The 22711-nt window shown below is 39.1% G+C and overlaps 1 protein-coding gene across 50 annotated transcripts in view; it reads right to left on the reverse strand.

Annotated features, from left to right (window-relative positions):
* Positions 1-22711, reverse strand: part of LOC126212861 (zinc finger protein 83-like) — a 1762073-nt gene that overhangs the window by 448542 nt on the left and 1290820 nt on the right. For 47 of the 50 annotated variants that reach the window (XM_049940350.1, XM_049940352.1, XM_049940318.1 and 44 more), the window contains one exon: positions 4958-5050. The exons of the other annotated variants lie outside the window; for them this stretch is intronic. In XM_049940350.1, coding sequence (XP_049796307.1) covers positions 4958-5050 — 93 coding nt within the window. The remainder of the gene's footprint in view (positions 1-4957; positions 5051-22711) is intronic. 50 annotated transcript variants of the gene reach the window in all.

A 22711-nucleotide genomic window follows, 5' to 3' on the forward strand; every position in this document is an offset into this window, starting at 1 on the left:
AGGGGGACTACACTAAAAACTACTTTGTTATTTGTAGTCAGTACTACGCCAAGGTCAAAGCATGCTACTGGCAACATGCATAAAAGAATTTGAGGGATTCAGGTAATTGTAAGGACATGCTAAAGAAAGTAAGACCAGTACTCATGGAGTTTCAGATGTGTCCACCATTTAGCAGAACTCAGAAGGTCCTGAGCAACTATTATGATGTTTGAGATTAAATGAACACTACTTCAAACAAAAATAATAAAAATGTAGTAACTACATTCACATCTGATAAACTATGCAATGAAGTGTTATCAAATATTTGAAAATATTTATATTTACGATTGCTACTCTTATTTAGATATAATATGATGAAAAACAGACATTAAAATAAATACTAAGCACCAGCTTCAGAAATACATAACCAGTTTTATACCATTAATATACATACTTATTTAGATCACAATGTAGCTTTGAAAGTTTAATACAGGAATTTTTTTTTCATAATTGTGAATCCTTGAAATGATGAACTATTTGAGTAATATGAGACATTTGCAGTGATAAAATTCAAAAAACACAAACTCGCAAAATTACTAAATAAAACCAAAAAGAAAAGAATAATTTCCCATGCTCTTTAAAAATTCTTATAGTAATTATCAGAGAACCATAAATCTGTTATGAATGAGAAAATAATGGTAAGTAATGCTAGAATACATATTCAGTACAACAAATACTTTTTTTGTTATTGTCAAAATTCTTAACTGACTTTTGAAGATTTTTAATCAAATTATAAATTGGCTTTGCATTTCCATTTGCCTTGCAGCTTATAAGTTGGTTTTTGAGCATCCATGTCAACAGTCAAGTAGTAGTCTGCCAACGTAACAGCTCACCTCCCAGTATATCTTTTCCCCATGACCAATATCCTGGGGAAAATTCTTGCCTATAATTTTGTATTCTCTCAGTTGTTAAGATATTGAAGTGAACATTTTGAAACTTTCTGAACAACCTTCTCATCACCATGGTGCATTCCATCAAACTGCTTGTTCTGAAGAGCTATCAAATTCATAGGCCAACAAGGATATCCTGCAGGTCTTACATTCAAAATATATTTTCTTTACAAAATTTTTCAGGATTTATGTAAGAATCACTTTAGAAAAAATGTAAGGACAAATTACAAAACTAACTGAATCAAGATATTGAACTAGTATGACCTGGGCATTGAGTAATATTTCAATTATCTTATTTCTCTCCCGTCATACATCGTAACAGTTACACATACATGGGCAATAAATGTCTTATTTTTTTCTTTCTAGGTGACATTCAAAAACCAGAGCTAAGGTGCAATTCTCTTTGTGATATTGATTATCAGTACATTGGAACTGATACAGGTTACATACTTCTCAAGTAATTTATATTTTCACTTGTACAAAGTGCTGGAAGAACATCACTGGGCTAAACTTCCATTTGAACCAGTTAAGCAACATACAGGCAAACTAATTACCTTACATAATCCAACGGGCAACAAATTTGTGGGAAAATTTTTATATACTTCCATATCTGAACTGTGTTGCACTCACAATGTTGTTTATAATTTCCTTTCAGCAAATATCACTGTGTGAAGATGTTTCACCATAAACACTTCTTTGGCATCCATGCTCCCTGCACTCATTTGTTGTGATAATGCTGTTTCGTACAGTTATTCAGTTCTGTTCATACCTAACAATCTGATATCTTAATTCGATAACTGACAGAATTTTTGTTTTTTGTTTTTTTGTTTTTTTGTGGTTTTAGGGCGCAAAACTGCTATGGTCATTAGCGCCCGGTCCGTGACTGAGGAAATAATAAAAACCGAAAATGGAAAACAGCAAAAATGGGAACGAAACTCAAAGAATTGGAGACACTAAAAGCAGAAACAAGGCTTAAAAGTCCACTACAGAGAGGGCTTGATGGTCCCCCGATAAAACTTCAAATGACTGAGGTCATTTCACTGTCACTAATAAACTGGAGAACGCGGTCGGCTGAGCGCGTGTCATCTGCTAAAATCAACGATAGATCAGGCGATAGCTGTAGACGGGAGCGTAACGGATTAAAATGGGGGCATTCAATTAAAAGGTGTCTGACCGTCCACAGCTGAGAGCAGTGGGGACAGAGTGGGGGAGGATCGCCGCTTAAAAGATGTCGATGGCTAAAAAGACAGTGCCCTATCCGGAGTCTAGCTAAAATTACCTCCTCCCGACGACGCGTTCGGGAGGAAGAGGTCCAAGCGCAAGGAAGGGCTTTCACTTCCCACAATTTATTATGGGGAAGTGTTGACCAATGCGCATGCCATAATTGAGCAACTTTGCGACATAAACCGCTCCGTAGATCGGTGAAGGGAAGCGACTGAATAGCAACTGACAGAATTTGTTTTCATTATACATCACTGTTACTAAGCTACAACAATTTAAGTAAATCATTGTGCTGAATTCTAAAAAGATTGGAGAGAAAAAAACAAATTGCACAAACTTTGTGTATGGTTGATTTTAGCTCATGCGTCACAGCTTATGAAATGTAGTTAAAATATCACAATTTAAATAAAATGGAGAGTAGAATAATATCTGATTCTGTTCTAGAGTTATTGATTTTTATATCAGACAGACGGTCTGATGATACACCCATTCCCGTCCCTGCGCATTGAGAGTCATGTAGTCATAACAGTCATCAAATTTCATAAAAAGTTCAAGATATCGTAATGAGGTTTCTTGCAAATGTTAGCACAGAAAGAGGCACATGTATTGTAAGGCACACGTATTGTATCATAAATAATCAAAAATTTGGCCTTGACCAAGATATGGAAGTAACTCGTCCACAGCTGTGAGAGGTCAATGGAATGGGACACGTAAATGTGTCAACAGTGCATCAGTAAAACTCAGGACAAAATTTAAACATATCTTCAGCATCTTGGGAGTGACAGCGCATAATGAATTAACTAGTCCACAGCAGGTAAGCAGTTGATGTGACCATCTGCATTCCATCACACAAGATGGATGACAAATTCCACATCATATTACTTTATTAAGTATACTATGTGATCAAAAGTATCCGGACACCACCAAAAACATACAATTTTCATATTAGGTGCATTGTGCTGCCACCTACTGCAAGGTACACCATATCAGTACCTCAGTCCTCATTAGATATCAGGAGAGAGCAGACTGGGGCACCCCGAATGTTGAAAGGTGATTGGGTTTAACCTGTGTCATACGTCTGTATGTGAGATTTCCACACTCCATAACACTGCTAGGTCCACTGTTTCCAATGTGATAGCGAAGTGGAAACTTGAAGGGACACTTACAGCACAAAAGCGTATAGGCCGACCTTGTCAGTTGGCTGACAAAGACCACAGACAGATAAAGAGGGTCATAATGTGTAATAGGTGACATGCATCCAGACCATCACACAGGAATTTTAAACTGCATCAGGATCCACTGGAAGTACTATAGCAGTTTGGCGGGAGGCGAGAAACCTTGGATATCATGGTCGCAAGGCTTCTCATAAGCCACACATCACACCAGTAAATGCCGAATAATGCCTCACTTGGTGAAAGGAGCGCTACCATTGGATGACTGAACTGTGGAGAAACGTGTGGAGTGAGGAATCGTGGTACACAATGTGGCGATCCGATACCGGGGTGTGGGTATGGCGAATGCCTGGTGATCATCATCTGCTAGCATGTGTAGTGCCAACAGCAAACTTCGGAGGCAGTGGTGTTATAGTGTGTGTGTTTTTCAAGGAGGGGGCTTGCATCCCTTGTTTTGCATGGCACTACAACAGCACATGCCTACATTGGTGTTTTAAGCACTCTTTTTATTCCCACTGTTGAAGAGCAATGCGGGGATGGCGATTGCATATTTCTACATGATCGAGCACCTGTTCATAAAGCATGGCCTGTGGTGGTGTGGTTACATGACAATAACATACCAGTAATGGGCGGGCCTGCACAGAGTCCTGACCTGAATTCTATAGAACACCTTTGGGATGATTTGGAACACCGACTTTGTACCAGGCCTCACCAACTGACAGTAATACCTCTCCTTAGTGCAGCACTCCATGAAGAATGCCATTTCCCAAGAAACCTTCCAGTACCTGACAGAAATATGCCTGCGAGAATGGAAGCTGTCATCAAAGCTATGGGTGGGCCAACACCATACTGAAATCCTGCATTACCGTGGAGTGTGCCATGAACTTGGAAGTCATTTTCAGCCAGGTGTCCAGATACTTTTGATAACATAGTGAATTGTTTTGTACTCCACAAAAGGCCTTAGCAAGCTCACAAAATATACCAAGATTATTCTTCTTGCTTAGCTCTGCCATGACAATCTGTAATGTTACAAATGGTTCTCTGTGGAGAACTGCATGCTAAAGCCAAATTCAAAAGTTTTTCTGTGAATGTACCATGGAATTTAGCAACACTGCATATATATTGGAATCCTGTATCAACCTACATAGGAGTGAGCTATCACATAGTTATATTTATTACCTTTGATAACCTCCACAGTACAAAAGAACAGAAATGTAAATGATTTGTTAAAACAAAGTAACCGAATGCCATGGAAAGATGAAAGAATCAGAAATTATTCAAAGAGAAACATGTCAAATTATTATTCTGCAACTATCCATTTCTCTCTAACTGCTCCTCTAAATTTGGATTTAAAACATCCAACACATGCATTATACAAAATGTTCGGTTTCAAGAAGAGTTGCTGTAGGTATGGTTATAAATATTGTTCCAAGCACTAATAAGAATTTCCTCTCAATTGCCACCAAGTGGCAGAAAAAAACCTGAATCAGGGAGAACTGTACAAGGATGGTGGGAAATTACAAACAGCACTTAGTTCCAGAAAACTTATTTCTTTATAACACATCCTTTACATTCTGCAATTAGCCAAGGAATTTTTTGTTCCACATGCAATACCTCACAGACATTAATGCTTACAATGTTCTCAGTTTCTTCTGGTCCCAATTTTTTTTGTGTTTCCTCCTTGGAACAATTAGTGGACTCCAGCGTTACCAACGGATGTTCAGGAAACTGAAAGAAAGGAAAAGAAAGTCTCAGTTATGAGTTCTTACACATTTCTGCATATATTACATGCCTCTCAATATTTTATTATGAATATCATCCCGTTTGCAATGATTCTCATCTCTCACACACAAGGAAATTTAATGAAACTAATTTTCTGAGCAGCTATTCTAAGTTACATCAATACGGTTTCATATCTATGCTACCTTGCTCAATAATCTTTGTAGACAATCACAGTTCTGTCTCATAAGCAGCATACTTAACTGTATAATAGTATACAGGATAAGTAATACGTGGCTCTTTGGCATACTGAATTCACTCATGATGAACTGCATCACTGTTCATTAAATCTTCTGTTATCTCCTGTACTAACCTTCCCAGTAACAATTCTATACTCATAAATTGGCAAAACAAGTGTTCCAGAAACAGTTTCTTCTATGGCTGGGTAACACTAATTACTGTTCACTTATATGTGATAAAGTAGCTAATGCCTGAAAAATGTTGCTACAGACCCATGGTGTTGCAGCAGTATGGAACAGTAGCTTCCCTAAACAGCCTCACAGGGTTTTCAGTGTCCTCTGCTCTATCATTTACATATATAATGAACAGTAAGGACTTTTTAATACTCCCTTGGGGTACACCCAAAGTAACTTACTGATCTAACTATTTTGTATCCTGAATCTACTCACTGCTATATGCAAAATGCAGTGTGGTACCACGTATTTTGCATTGTGAGGCCTCTTTCTATGCTGAATACCACTCATTTCATCAATTATGTTCCTGCTTATGGACTGGCACTTCGAGAACTAGGTTAAGTTATTTATAGTATTTACACTATTTACTGTTATCTATCACAATACTACAGTCTCATAGCAAAGTATGCAAATATAGAATTGACAGAAACAATGGAATATATACTGAAACATTATCTGTCAATAAAATTAAATTTTATAAAATGCGATGACATTTAACTGACAGCAAAATCATTTATTGTACACTGAGATCGTACCTGTTGGCTTTAGAGTAGGTAATGAAGAATGGAGGTAGTCCAGCAGTTGTGCTGAAATCAAATGGGCCCAGTATTCTAACTAAGTAAAATGACAAACAAGTGTTTTCAAATAAACAGCTACACTGCTACCACACCAGAGCAATGCTGCACTAAACTGCTGCTTCAACTACTATCACAATCAAAGGGCTCACAATGAGATGTTGAGTCAGTGAACGGCTTCAATTTTGCCAACATAATCAAAAAAGAAGTTTCTGAAGTAACACAGCAACAATGTCCCTTTTAAATTAAATACTGCAACACTTATTGTACATTGTAACTGAAGATACTATTTGCCTTAAACTCTCCCCTTTTCTCTCACTCTAACGACAATGCATATAATGTCCAGTGCTTTCACTCTGGTTCCAAAACTACATCACTTACCACTTCTTGGGTGTTGTATTTTCTTGAAAATTTCTTTACTTGTCAATATCATAACTCCCTATTTGTCTTGTTGGTCTCTTGCTTGGTCTTTATAACATATTTAAACCTATTTCAAACACTGCACTGCTGGATTATCTCTTGAAACTCTCTCTACAAACTTTGAACAATTTGGTATCCGTTATATTACTGTGCCTCCCACTCTCATATAAAACAGCACTTGAACAACATTTGATAGCAGTTCTTGAGCCAAGGGATTTTTTTCTTTGTTTCTGTCACCAGAATTGACAAAGAAAGAAGCATTTGGAAAATACTGACAAGAAAACGGGACACAATGATAGGGCATGTTGATACACCGGGAAATAATTTCCACAGTACTAGAAGGAGCTGCAGGGAGAGAGGGAGACTGGGTTACATACAACAAATAATTGATGCTGCACAATTCTAGACTTCTGTATGTGTTATGGTCATGGTTATCATCATCAGTCCAAAGACTGGTTTGAGGCAGCTCTCCACCCTACTCTATACTGTGACAGTCTCTATCCTTTCGTAACTATTAAAACCCCCATAATTGACACTGCTTCCTGTAATCATGCATAACTGTGTATTTACAATTTTTAACTACCAAACATCTATTCATTACCAAACTGACTATTCCTTGATGGCACAAGATGTGTCCTGTCAACATACTTTTTCTTTTAGATAAGCTATGCCATACATTTCTTTCCTTTTGAATTCAATTCTGTACCTCTTCAGTGGGTACCTGTTCTACCCGCCTTATCCGCAACATTTCAAAAGCTTTGTAAGTAGGCTGTTTAGGTTTTTTTTTGGTAACGCCACCTCTGTATGAAAATCACTGGCTGTGCTGTGTGCAGTCTGTGGCTGCTTTGCATTGTTGTAATACTCGCCATTGTAGTGTTAGGCAGCTGGCTGGGAACAGCGCGTAGCGTTGCACAGTTGGAGGTGAGCCGCCAGCAGAGGTGGATGTGGGGAGAGAGATGGTGGAGTTTTGAAATTTGTCATGAACTGCTATATACACTCCTGGAAATTGAAATAAGAACACCCTGAATTCATTGTCCCAGGAAGGGGAAACTTTATTGACACATTCCTGGGGTCAGATACATCACATGATCACACTGACAGAACCACAGGCACATAGACACAGGCAACAGAGCATGCACAATGTCGGCACTAGTACAGTGTATATCCACCTTTCGCAGCAATGCAGGCTGCTATTCTCCCATGGAGACGATCGTAGAGATGCTGGATGTAGTCCTGTGGAATGGCTTGCCATGCCATTTCCACCTGGCGCCTCAGTTGGACCAGTGTTCGTGCTGGACGTGCAGACCGCGTGAGACGACGCTTCATCCAGTCCCAAACATGCTCAATGGGGAACAGATCCGGAGATCTTGCTGGCCAGGGTAGTTGACTTACACCTTCTAGAGCACGTTGGGTGGCACGGGATACATGCGGACGTGCATTGTCCTGTTGGAACAGCAAGTTCCCTTGCCGGTCTAGGAATGGTAGAACGATGGGTTCGATGACGGTTTGGATGTACCGTGCACTATTCAGTGTCCCCTCGACAATCACCAGTGGTGTACGGCCAGTGTAGGAGATCGCTCCCCACACCATGATGCCGGATGTTGCCCTGTGTGCCTTGGTCGTATGCAGTCCTGATTGTGGCGCTCACCTGCATGGCGCCAAACACGCATACGACCATCATTGGCACCAAGGCAGAAGCGACTCTCATCGCTGAAGACGACACGTCTCCATTCGTCCCTCCATTCACGCCTGTCGCGACACCACTGGAGGCGGGCTGCACGATGTTGGGGCGTGAGCGGAAGACGGCCTAACGGTGTGCGGGACCGTAACCCAGCTTCATGGAGACAGTTGCGAATGGTCCTCGCCGATACCCCAGGAGCAACAGTGTCCCTAATTTGCTGGGAAGTGGCAGTGCAGTCCCCTACGGCACTGCGTAGGATCCTACGGTCTTGGCGTGCATCCGTGCGTCGCTGCGGTCCGGTCCCAGGTCGACGGGCACCTGCACCTTCCGCCGACCACTGGCGACAACATCGATGTACTGTGGAGACCTCACGCCCCACGTGTTGAGCAATTCGGCGGTACGTCCACCCGGCCTCCCGCGTGCCCACTATACGCCCTCGCTCAAAGTCCGTCAACTGCACATACGGTTCACGTCCACGCTGTCGCGGCATGCTACCAGTGTTAAAGACTGCGATGGAGCTCCGTATGCCACGGCAAACTGGCTGACACTGACGGCGGCGGTGCACAAATGCTGCGCAGCTAGCGCCATTCGACGGCCAACACCGCGGTTCCTGGTGTGTCCGCTGTGCCGTGCGTGTGATCATTGCTTGTACAGCCCTCTCGCAGTGTCCGGAGCAAGTATGGTGGGTCTGACACACCGGTGTCAATGTGTTCTTTTTTCCATTTCCAGGAGTGTATATTATGACTATTGAGGTAAATACATTGGTTGTTCTCTATCAAAATCTTTCATTTGCTAACTATGCCTATCAGTAGTTAGTGCCTTCAGTACTTTGAATCTTTTATTTAGCTGGCAGTAGTGGCGCTCGCTGTATTGCAGTAGCTTGAGTAGTGAAGATTTTTGTGAGGTAAGTGATTTATGAAAGGTATAGTTTATTGTTAATCAGGGCCATTCTTTTGTAGGGATTTTTGAAAGTCAGATTGCGTTGCACTAAAAATATTGTGTATCAGTTTAAGCACAGTCCTGTATAATTTTTCAAAGGGGACGTTTCATATGTCGACCCTTAGCCTACGATACCTCACTGGAATCTTCTGATTTTTTCTTGTAGTTTGTGTAATTAGTGTAAATTTTGTTTATTGCTAGCGCGTAATTGTAGAGAGAATCTCCTTTGTAGTCGCAGTCTTTCATTGTTGTACAGTAAAAGAGGTGTGGCACGCATGTAGATTTGCACTAAGTATTTCGCAGCTGCAATTAACTAGATACTATTTTCAGTGCTATGTTAATGTGTTCCCCTATTTTTGCTCTTCAAATTGTGTTTTTCTGTGTTGTCGTGTGAAATATTGTGACAATAATGGCGTGTGAAAAACGTAACGCTAGGCTCCAAAGTAAATTGAGAAATGACAGCGAAGACGAAAGCAGTGTGTTAGCGCCACCGTGTAATGAATTAACTAATATTCAAAGTAGTAATTTGGTAACTGTGCATAGGGAAATGGAGCGGGTGGCAAACAATGGCGTGGACAGTGAAACAATTAGTGAAGAGGGAAGCATTATCGATCGATCGGTCGGCAACAGCTCGCCTCAGGAATCGGGAATGACAGGACACAATTTTGCATATACTGTAGATTCAGGTTTTGGGTCCTCACCATTTTCTCAAATAAGTCAAGACACAATTTCTGCTTGTCAAAATGTGAATGTTGCCGGTGCAAATGCACAGCCGAAAAGCATAGAGGAACAGATTCCAGACACTAATACATTATTATTGCAATTAATGCAACAAATGAAACAAAATCAGAGACAAACACAGCAACAGCTAGACACAGTGGAACAAAATCTTAAAAAGTTAGACACAATGGAACAACACCAGAGACAAACACAGCAACAGTTAGACGCAATGGAACAAAATCTTCAAAAGTTAGACTCATTGGAGCAAACTCTTGAATAAACACATGAGGATTTAACTAATGAGTTACATCACATTGAATCGAAATGTCAAAAAGTCTGCAATGACGTAAAAACACAAATTTGTGAGCATTTTCAACCTATTTTTTCGCAGCATGAAAATGCATTACAGAATCACGAAGCAGCCATAAAAGAACTGCAAACCATTGTTCATGAAAATCATGAGACCTTGTCGGCTAAAATTGACTCAGTTGCATCTACCGATTCGGTTACGCAACTTGCAAAAACTCAAGAAAACTTAAAGGACACAGTAGATTCGATTTCAACACAAATGGACACTCTGAAACTTGGTTCAGAAAAACACACTGAGGAAATGTGTTCACTATCGGAGAAAGTAGCCGAACTTTCGGATCAGTTCACTAAATTATCTACGAAGGTAGATGATAATCTGAATGACACAAAACCGGTAGTCTTTAATGAGACAGAAGAGTGCGAACAAATTAGGAAACTGAAACAAAATCTGAATCAAATTATTACGCAACACCAAAGAGAAATCCGGGATGTACAAGATCAGCTGACACAGGTAGTACAAGAATTACGTATTTCAGAGGACACTCGCGCTCCAGTACGGGAAGAGGGACATAGAAATACGGAACAACCACAAAATAATGACACAGGGCATTTCGGAAATTATGAAAGAAATTGGCAAGGTGCACCGAATTTTGAGATTGAACCGCCGACACGACGTAACAATGACTGATATGCTACTCGCCGACACGATGATTTTGACTATAAGCTGTTCATTAAAAAAAAAAAGAGGCAGAATAACTTTAGACGCAACGGTCCAGCGCGCAGTTACGATTCAGGGAGAAATTCTCCACCACGTGACCGACAAGAAAGAAACTATGGAATCTACCGACATGACGACAGACGATATGATCGTAACGACAGACCTGAATTGCATCAGAACTGGCGGGATTTAAACAGGGCAGGGCCTTCTCGTCAAAGTGAATTTGTAGAAGTTAGGTCTCCTAATCCCAATAACGGCACGCGCCAACAAAGAGACAGACAATGACTTGCACAAGCAGGCAGCCGCGTGCGCCCGCTGGCTCCGAGAAAAATAACATAAGACGCTAGCCTTGAGAAAAATTTTTAGTATTCTTTACCGATGTATACAACATGATAATTGCTTTGAAGTTGAAACTCTGTGCACTAGGAAGAGTAAAGGATTACACCACATTTCACATGTAAAACCGTTTATTGAAAGATAATCTGCTTTTTAACTTTGTCTTTGCCATAAGACTTTTCACTTCACATTTCTAGTATGCTTTGTCAGACTTAAGAAACTGTTAACATGCAACAATGTTTGAAGTTAAACATCCAGTCAAGAACCAAGAGAACTTATTTAAACGGAAATTACGAATGCATTGTTATAGTGAACAGACGACACAGTGTTATTGTGTGTGTACATTCTTGCTTGTTAGTTGCACGATTACGTAACGACTATCAGGCTTACATACTTAGGACACATACTAGTACTGCTAATGAGATTTTAATGCAACATTTTGGTTTACTTGAAAATACATTCTGGAGTTTGTGTGACAGCTACACGACTATATCACGACGCTACTAATGTGTGACACAATTTACATTGTTGCTTTTGCGGTGTATCTGTTTCATATCTGCACAATTTTTCTGAATTCTTCTGGAAAGTAAAACATGTTTTAGTAGTAACTTTTGTGGTATAGCTACAATGAGCCTTTTTCGTAGCACAACAATACGTTACATTATAGTGCTTTCTTTATCACGGTAAGGTACGTAATAACTATGGTATCCATACGCAAAGCATTTCACTTTCGTTTATGATGAGGTAAGTATATTGACTTCAGCAGAACTTTGCTTACAGAGGACGATAAATACGAGACTTCCACAGAGATTATCTTACAACATGACGCACAGTTTAGCGCTACAGTACACGTATTTGAGTGATTAATTTCGCACTTAAAACATTTTTTTTTAAGATATTTGAAGTGCAATGATACAAGGGTTTTCCGTGATAAATTTCATTCCATTGCTGTAATCTGTAACACCTGAGGGTATAATTACATTAATCCTCAGGGGGGTACACGCTTACTTTGTGTACCATGTGTGTGGCAAGCACAAGGATCCCTAGCTAATATGGTATTTGCTGATACAGCTTTACACATCGGTACCATATTTCTCTAACACAGAATTACACAGCTATCCGATTATTTACCTGAGAGAGACAAACATTTATTTTACTACATCAGTGACAGACGTTTACGTAATTACACCGTTTGATAACTTCACACTTACGAAATTGTATTTTGTCTGTACTTTGTGAACTGTTCATATTTTTTCAGAACCATTGTGATACTATGAGAGCTTTGAATGATGTATTTGGTATGAGATCATGATTTTTAAGGTACGTTTGAGGTAGATGACACTATTGAAATGAGCAGAGAATATTTTTTAGGGTTTTGAAATTATTGCAGAAAGCTACGATGTTTTTGAGATTTGACTGAGGTGTTATGATGTTATTTTTACGACGACGATGTGTATTATGCTGTTGAGGTATGTTTATGATCAATAAGCTGATGCTATATAAGGAATGTGATTACGTGTTTATATGTATATGAATAATGAATAGAAGTTAGGGACTCTGGTTGGAAACCGAGAATCGTACGTTAAGAGTTATGAAATGTGTGTAAATGCGTGAATGTATCACAATGCCGGCGAAAATTTTTTGGACACTGTTATATTCATAAGATTTTGTATCTACACATTTGCAACGCAAATTCTCGACCTCTGCAATTATTTATATGAGACTGCCACTGTAGCGGAAACTGCTATCGTAAATATTTCCGTACGAAAGTTAAGTGACCACCTGCACGTAATGCGTCGCAGACACCCAGCTGTGTCAGACGCCTGGAGAAAAAGCCATTATTGCGAGCCCTTTTCAGCGGCACAAGTAGGAAAAAAAAAAAAAGGGAGGCCATTATCCTCGCTATTGACGTTCCTTTGTAGAAAGCATCGCAAAAACGACACGGTCGAACTTGAAAACATACGATTACACTGTGGAGCTCTTAATTTATATTTCCTAAAATGCCTAATGAAACGAGGAGAAACATTTCACGGCTATTGTCTTGCTAATTGAGAGAAATGCCATATGGCTTGCTTTATGTATTTGTTTACTCATTTTGCTTAATATCTACTTTCTAGCTGCACTGCAGCATTGGTTAAAATAAAATTTTATATATGTACTAATACAAATATTTTCTGTCTACAGATCGAGTAAATAATAATTTTTTTCAAAAAATGAGGGAGCACAAAAAGACATTTACCTTCACAGGAACTGTATACATAATTTTCTTTTCAACTACTTGGTAATTTTTTTGGTAGAGTAAGTTATCGTGATGCATCACTCTAGTGTTAAGATGTGACATAGGTATTAGACATGGCCATTTTTAGTGTAATATTTTTTTTCTATTTGAGGTCTAGGTTTAAATTTTATTTGCTGCTGCTGTTTGCCAGGCATAGTGTTACTAAATTTCACTTTGTATTACTCTGTTAAGCTAGTTTTACAACTGATTTATTTTTCTTGTTGCTGCACATTGGCTCATATTAGTTGTAATGTTGAATTGCTTGGTAATTTAGATTTACTGTAGCTTGCTTTGCAAATTTCCATTTTTTTGTCATTGCTGTTCGTGTTAATTGATTTGTGCTGCTGCATTGCCTCGTCCCTTAGTTTAGCATCTGAGCTCAGTAGATTTAAGTTAGCTTAAGAGGGGTAGACTATATAAGAACCTAACTATGGACAATAGGGAAAGAATGCATTGAAAGTTATATGAAAACGATTTGGGCCAAAATGAGTATTGTACAATGAGCCATAATTATTTTGAAAGAAATATGGTTAGAATACAGAAAAGAGGTATAGATAGGACTTTTTGGGAATGATGATGAATGAAGGGAGATCTCCGAGAAGTAAAGAAAGTTTTGTTTGCAAAATACTGCAGTAAAAGAAACCCTGTCCTTTCCTTGTGTTATCCCACTATGTGTTTGTGTACCTTTGTGTAGTTACGTTCTTCCTGTATTTATATGTGTATCTGATAAGATTTATGTTGTAGAATTTTTCTGGTACTAAGCTACATTCACTAATGACGAGGAATACTGTTATCCTCAAATATAATTTGCATTTATAATATGTAATTTTCTTTGTAAAGATGTTTACACATTATTAATTCTGTTCTGTTTCAATTCTCATGTGTGAAATTAATGTTTCGAAAACTATTCTCATTATTTTATTCATTTACTTATCTCATAATTCCTGTAACACTGATGTATATGTTATTTCTATTCTTTTGTAAAGCTTGTACTACAAATGTTATCTGTATTATTATGTTTTTAATGATGTATTTTGTACCTTTGTTATTGTATTCTTATGTTATAAAATTGTAATTGACACCAGGTCATCAAATTAAGTAACTTATAAGTTACATTTCACTGCACACGTTTCTATTGGTCATAGTATATGGACAATATGTGAGAAGTAGGGACTGTTAGTGTTTGCACGTGTGTTAATAATTCAGCAAGGGACTGGTTAACAGCATTGCTGGTTCTCAGGACAATTCAAAAACTTTGTGAGTGCACGAGTGGTTGTTATGGACTTGCTCTATTATCCGCAAGACTCTTCAATGGTGATTGTGCACCTGCATAGTCACAACAGATGGCTGCTGGCCATCTCTACAAGGACTACAGTGGGTCTGCATCTTTGATGACCCACCAGTACCATTATCTCTACAAGGACTACAGTGGGTCTACATCTTTGATGATCCATCAATACCATTATTTCTACAAGGACTGCAGTGGGTCTGCACCTCTGGTGGCCAACCAATACCGTAATCTCTACCAGGACTACAGTGGGTCTGCTCTGTGATGACCTACCCACCAATACTCTTCAAAACTTCAACTGACTCCACTGTGGGTTTGCTCTGTTGTGGCCCATGACCTGTCTGCATGTCGAGAGTCTGCTCTGTCTTTCCGTTGGAAGGACAATGCTACTTCTTCAAGATTGCATGGAAATCCACTACTTCCGTGTGCATTTTCTTTTACTGCTCAGACTTTGAGAAAAACACTGCAATGTGATGATTTCTTTTACTGCTCAGACTTTGAGAAAAACACTGCAATGTGATGAATGATCAGGACTGTCTTTATGGACTGTGAGAAAATTTAAGCTTTTGACCAACATTGTATCAATAAGTGTGTGCATTTGATTTCTTTGTTATTGTAATTATGAAATTTTTTTTCAAATCTGTATTGGCCACTGCCCAAACCAATTTGTAAAATTTTTTGTGGGGAGCATGGGGGCTATGTAAGTAGGCTGTTTAGGTTTTTTTTGGTAACGCCACCTCTGTATGAAAATCACTGGCTGTGCTGTGTGCAGTCTGTGGCTGCTTTGCATTGTTGTAATACTCGCCATTGCAGTGTTAGGCAGCTGGCTGGGAACAGCGCGTAGCGTTGCGCAGTTGGAGGTGAGCCGCCAGCAGAGGTGGATGTGGGGAGAGAGATGGCGGAGTTTTGAAATTTGTCATGAACTGCTATATAACGACTATTGAGGTAAATACATTGGTTGTTCTCTATCAAAATCTTTCATTTGCTAACTATGCCTATCAGTAGTTAGTGCCTTCAGTACTTTGAATCTTTTATTTAGCTGGCAGTAATGGCGCTCGCTGTATTGCAGTAGCTTGAGTAGCGAAGATGTTTGTGAGGTAAGTGATTTGTGAAAGGTATAGTTTAATGTTAGTCAGGGCCATTCTTTTGTAGGGATTTTTGAAAGTCAGATTGCGTTGCGCTAAAAATATTGTGTATCAGTTTAAGCACAGTCTTTTATAATTGTTCAAAAAAAGGGGACGTTTCATAGCTTGTCTTCCCCTCTTTTCTGTGCTGTTTAACATCCACATTTCATTTCTGTACAAGGCTGCAGCACAAAAGTTACTTTCAGAAGGTATTTCATAACACTTGAAATTTTATTAGAAATTTACATACATTCCTTATGAAAAGTTTTTCTTGCTATTGCTGGTCTCATATCCTCTATACATCAGCGATCAGTTACTTTGCTGCCCAAATAGTACAACATACTACTACTACTACTACTACTATTACTATTACTACTATATTGTCTTATTTTCTAATCTAATTACATTGGAATCTTTGAATTTAATTGCACTACATTCCAGCAACACTGTTTTACATTTGGTGATGTTCACTGCATAACCCATTTCCAAGATACACAGAATTATGTTCAGCTGATTTCCCAAGTATTTTGCCATTTTTGACAGAAATACATTGCCATTAGCAAATTTCAGTGCTACCTATTTGTTTTCTACAGTATTCCTTTCCCTTGTTTTAGTCAATAGCTGCCTAATTCCCCATTTCAACAACCTTTCATTTTTTCAGTTTATGCAAGTTGCATGTACCAAATTTCCTAAATTTCTTCAGTTTTAATAAGTAGTTCATAAAAATAAATTATAATCAGAATACACAACTGCTCTTGGAAACATTCTGTAGTTTAAAATCTGGGTTCTAAATCTCTCTCTCTCTCTCTCTCTCTCTCTCTCTCTCTCTCTCTCTCTCTCTCTTTTTCAGCATTATACAATCGGATACATTCTCATGTCTCGAGGCCCTTTCATGTAAAGAATCCTTTTAGGATTCTTAAACCAAGTGTTAGCAATGATTAAATTCTACTGTATACAAAATTCTATCAGACAGTTTCCCCTTCTATTTTTTCTCCATTCAGTTCTTTTGTAGTATTGGAAATCGGTATAAAGGAACAGTTGCAATGAAAGTAATATTGCAATGTCTGTAGCATACTGTATTGAATTTATTATGGATGTAGTAAATATATATAATACATGCACTATTATGATGGAATTACATGGCTTCTTTCTTAACGTAGCAAAATAAGGCATTTGCATTTCCTGGATGGAAGATGGTATAAAGGCACTCACTGTCCTGTTGTGTTATTGGATTGTTGGTTCCTTTGTTCAAAATACTCTTCAGCATTGATTTTGTTGCAATTTGTAGTTCTTGCAGTGATATTTATTGCACTTTTCAGCTCACATACAACCTTAAATTGCCTTCAACTGTGGCAAAAACACTCTGCAAGTATTCCCCAGAGGTTTTCCATGGGGTTCATATCCTGGCTGTGCGCATACCAGAGCAAAACATCCGTATCTGTATCTTCAAACCACTCTTTGTGTGTAGTAGAAACATGCATAGATGCATTAACTTGTTGACATTCATTGCCTAGGTTCTGATACATTCTAATCAGTTCTGGCTCTAGCATCTCAGTGTAGTGTAAGTCTCAAGAGTCCATTCTTGTGTTTAGCCAAGCAATGGGTGAAGACTGCCCAAACTGCAACACTTCTGCCACCAAAATTTATGTTCAATCTTACTTGCTGCACAGCTCTCACATCAAGCCAATAATACTGAAGTCTAACTGGAAATTTAAATTAAATTTCTTCTCATCACTGAAAATCTCTGTATCCCAATCTGAAGTCCACATATGTTCTTCAGTGAACAACTCCAGTCTAGCTTATTTATGTTTGAGTGTTAGAGAAGGTTTCTGCAGTCGTTCCTTGAATGCAAGATGTTTGGAACTTGACAAAATTTCTTGTACACGTCTGTCAGTTACTGACAACTGTAAATCAGGAACAAATTGAGAAGAATAACAGTTTGTAGCCCTTGCTTTGCATAAAAGGAACCCTTTCTGTGACTCAGATAATTTTCTATTTTTCTCATATTTTTCTTTCATCCACATCGTGCGCCCAATCTAACGAAATTATCAATCACTGTAATTGAATGGTTCAACCTCTTAGTGATATGATGGTCAGAGAATTCCATTACCTTGTACACTTTGATCTTTTTCTTTTTCATCCCATGCTGTTTCCCATATGACAGTGTCACAATCATGGTTTATGTACAAAACCCACACTGCCATTAATAGTGTGTTTCTTATTTGTTAAGGTAAATATGTACACAGTAATACCAGACAGAGCCTGCTCCTCTATATTGAGTTATACCATCTACCACCTGAAACATTGATGTCTTTGTTATATACTGTATTACATCAACTGCACTACCATTTGACTGTGTTTGTTGTCATACTGGATCTCAGACTATTGCATATACACTGTACACAATTATTCCAGCCAACAATGTCAATTTTTCCAACAAATATTCATGCCTTTATACTGATTTCCATTACTGTACTATTTTCCTGTTCTTAAAATCAAATTCCAGCCCCATCTCAAATTTTTATCTCCCTCAACAATCTGAATAATTTCTTTTATCTCATTATACATTTTTTCAATTGCTTTATCATCTGTAGATCTAGGAGGCACATGCATTTGCACTACTGTGGTAAGTCTTGGCTTTGTGACTATCTGGATTAAATTATGGAATTCAGTACACTGTTTACAGTAGATCAAATGTGATATTTTGTATTCAGTATTACATCTACTGCATTTGTGTTTCTGTTCATAAAGCTCTATTCACATGAACATAAAACCTGTTCTTCCTGCTACCACACTTTAAGATATGTACTTCTGCCTGTAAGTGCACTTACCAATCTACCCAATGGAGGGATCAGACATTCCATCTTCTGAGTTGCAGGATGCCAAGTTTGATTTATCTGATCACGACATGATTGTCCTTTCTATCCTCCTATCACCATTCTAGATATCTGAAAGTTAGTCATGGAATAGTTCACCAACGATAATGCTACCATAATTAAATCATACAGTAGATATGTGTATCTGCAGGAAATAGAATGGCTGTAGTTTTCCTTCACACCATTCACAGCAATAACACAGCACAGGCCTGTTGACTAATAAGGCCATCTAACTCAATCTTTCAGCATGTTCCCTCTGCAGCATCTGGAGAGGCAACTGTCCCACTTTAGGAACCATATTTTAGTCTGCTCTCTTTACAGTTAAGCTTCCTCCCCCATGCAACATGTTTGTGCCAACAGTCACCCTGGCGATGAAGACATTTCTTTGAGTTTAATTTTCATGGAGGCAGTGCTTCAATCTCTTTGCAAGCAACAGCATTGACAGCTGCTATTTCCAGTTTAACGACTACACTGGCACAACCTGGAGCCCCGCCAACAACATACCCGCTGCCACTCATTGTATACAATGATGCAGCAGAGAACCAGGACATAAACAAAAAATGCTAGTAGCAACATTCCAAGCATTTAAGTTAACATGCATATACTTGTGCAAGACCCTTTTTTGTCATGGATTTCACCTCACGTGTATAAGTTGTTGCGTCAGCCCAACCCCTTACAAGAATTTTCCAGCCTTTCTTTCAATCACTTGTGAGTTATTTTCTACTTCCACTGTAAACATACGTTATGGCTGCTCTTGTGGAATTTTACCACTGCGAAAAACAACCAAAAGAGTCATACAGGGTATGGGCAGCAGAAATACATTGATTTAGCCAACATAATTTTGTGACAAATTTTCATAGGGAATCCTATGGAGATCAAATGGTTCGTGATGCAATACATTTTTCTCCTGATAGGAAAGTTCAAGAGTGAGTTCTACAATGTGAAAATTGTACTATTTTGGAAGTCATGAAGACACCTCAGTCATTTGAAGTTTCATGGGCTGCAGGCAGTCAGGTGGAAGTCTGATCTGAAATATCAGGAATCTGTCCCTCTCACACTTCCCAGCCTTCAGTCAGTCCACAATGGAACATATGACTCTACTGCAGCAGTCCAGCAGATGTCTTTATGTTGTACAGGTAATTGTCATTTGTGACAACAGACCGAATCACAACAGTGACAGGCTAATGCTCTACTGCCTTTATGCCCACACTGCTTCATTCAACACGAATGGACTGCATGTCCCAAGAGCTGGAAAACATGTAACAGGTGACATAACAAAGGACACATTGCTTCTGTTCCTAACTCCTTCCCAAATCTGAGTGGGGATGAAATGAACATTGATATGAACAGTTTGTCAGCAGTGACAGTGTTCCAAAGCAAGATATACACTGACGTGTGCGTGCGTGCGCGGGCTGTAGCAACACTGGTGAATTCTCAGACTTACGTGGATTTGGATTCTCCCCCTCTGACACCAGTGTCACAGAGGTTGATGAGTAATACGAAACAACACATTCCCATTGTTGAACATTTTCTGCACCAGTGACTTCCAAGGCTGTGGTTTTTTCACTAAAATTCCTAGTTGTGGAGAATGTTTACACTGAAATTCTGCTTGGGTGCTTTTCAACGGATTTGATTCGCCATCAATGATGAAGTGCATGTGGTTTATGATAAACTTCCATATAAACAGTTAGATACCCTGTGTCAAATTTTCCTCTCTATTTTTCCCAGGACTGGGTGGTGCAGCAGAACGTCAGGCTTATATTCTGATGAAACAGTCTCTCTGACAGCATTTTTTCTGGGTCCACCTGGTACCAGTAAACTCACAGGATCAAGCAACAGCAGAATTAGTGTGTCTTCAATCACGTTATGTTATTCGACCTATTTCTTCCAGTGAATGGTCAGCACTACTGGTGATAAAAGACCTACCAGTAAATAACACCTCTGCAGTTATTTTGGAAATTTATTACTCCACAGTCAATCATTAATACCTATCCTATTCTGCACCCTGATGATCTCTTAACAATATTATTGGGGGGGCCATATTTTTCACAGACTGGCTTCAGAGTGACATATTTACTGCTGCTGTTCAGTGAGGAATCTAAATGCCTTATAGTTATCAATACCCATTTGAGCTTTATCAATACCAGCATTTGCCTTTTGATGTAGCAAGCACGCCACCTATTTTTCAACACCTTGGGGCAACTTATTGCAACAGTTTGAGGCTGCATCAACTATTTAGATGACACTACAGTGTCCAGCACCTCCACAGAGAAACATTTGCAGAAGCTTTGCACTCCATTTTCTGTTTTACAGTCTGCATGGTTAAAAAGCAATTTGGAAGACAGCTTTTCAACCATCGATTATTTATTTGGGTTTTGAAGTGTCACATGCTGACATTAAACCATTGCACCAGCATATTGATGCTATTGACCTACTACTACACCCCACTTCTATCACAGAATTACAAGCATTTTTAGGTAAAATTGCATATTACCACTCATTCACACCAGACACTATTACTGTGCCACAAGTGCTCAACACATTGTTACATATGAATGTTCGTTTTCACTGGTCCCAGCTTGCAACCGGACATTAAAGTAGTTTAAATGTAAGCTGCAGTTGGCCCTTTGTATGGTCACTTTTCAGCTGGACCAGCACACTGTGTTAGCAATGTACGCATCTGAGTTTGGTCTTCGTGCCGTCCTTGCTCATACGTGTGGGAATGGATCTGAACACCCTATTGCACGTACCTCTTAAATCCTTCAGTTCAATGCAGTAGGGTCAGTAGTGTTATTCTCTGAAAGAGAAAAAGGCTTTGGTGATTGCGTATGTTTTATAAAAAAATTATGTTTTTCTACACAAGTCTACATTTCACCTGATCACAGACCACAAACCACTGGTCTTTATTTTTAACGCTTTGGTGTCCTTGCCGAACAAGGGCATACAGCACTTACAGCAGTGAACTCTTTTCCTGTCATGATATGAGATATACTTTCGGCTTATAGTGCAACATGCAAATGTCTTTTAGCACTTGCCAACTGGCCAGGATCCAGAGTTTGACAAAGGAGAACTGTTTTCATTTAGACGCGGAAGCTCAAAATGTTGATGCTTTTCCTGTTACTAGCACTGAAACTGTTTTAATTAAAATCGTTTCTTTTGTGCAACACAGCTGGCTGGATAAATCTCTGGATCATGCTTCCAATCCTTTGAGAAATTGTTTTACATTATGAAGTCTTTCTGTTTGGAATGGATGGCTGCTGTTAGCTACAAGGGACACTGCTCCCCAGGTTGCGGTCCCTTCTGCCCTTCAGAGTAAGGTTACGTGTTTGTTATATGTGTGGCACTGGGGTGTGTCACATACAAAAGCATTAGCATACATGCATTTTTTGGGTAGGCACTGATGGAGAAATAGTGCTAGTTCTGGCAGATTGCAAACAGTGAGCCACCCATTAAGCGATTCCCTGTAATTCTCTGACACCATAGCCAGATACATCAGCCTTGGGAACAAATTCATGCAGATTTCATGGGACCTGTTTTGAATCTCTTTTGGCTTCTTGTAATTCATGCTTATTGGAAGTTTCTGTATACTTCTGTGGTGGCTACTATTTCAGCTTTGTGAAAAATTTTTTGCAATGGAAGGTCTTCTGTATACATTAGTCAAAGACAACAGCTCCCAGTTCATATCTTAGGAATTTGAAGATTCTCGTAAAGAAAGAGGCGTTCACCATGTCATGGCTCCTCCTTTCCACCTTCAGTCAAACAGGGAAGCTGAATGACTGGCATGAACATTTAAAGACTCGGATGAAAAATGTGTTTCGTTTGTGTCACCGGAAGTAGCTTTTGACTGGTTCCTCAGTTCTTATAGGTTCACCCCTGTTGGCAATAGGAGTCCAGCAGACTTGTTTCATGGACATCGGCCCTGGACTTCACTGT

This window comes from Schistocerca nitens, chromosome 11, assembly GCF_023898315.1.
Source record: "Schistocerca nitens isolate TAMUIC-IGC-003100 chromosome 11, iqSchNite1.1, whole genome shotgun sequence".
NCBI classification, from domain to species: domain Eukaryota; kingdom Metazoa; phylum Arthropoda; class Insecta; order Orthoptera; family Acrididae; genus Schistocerca; species Schistocerca nitens.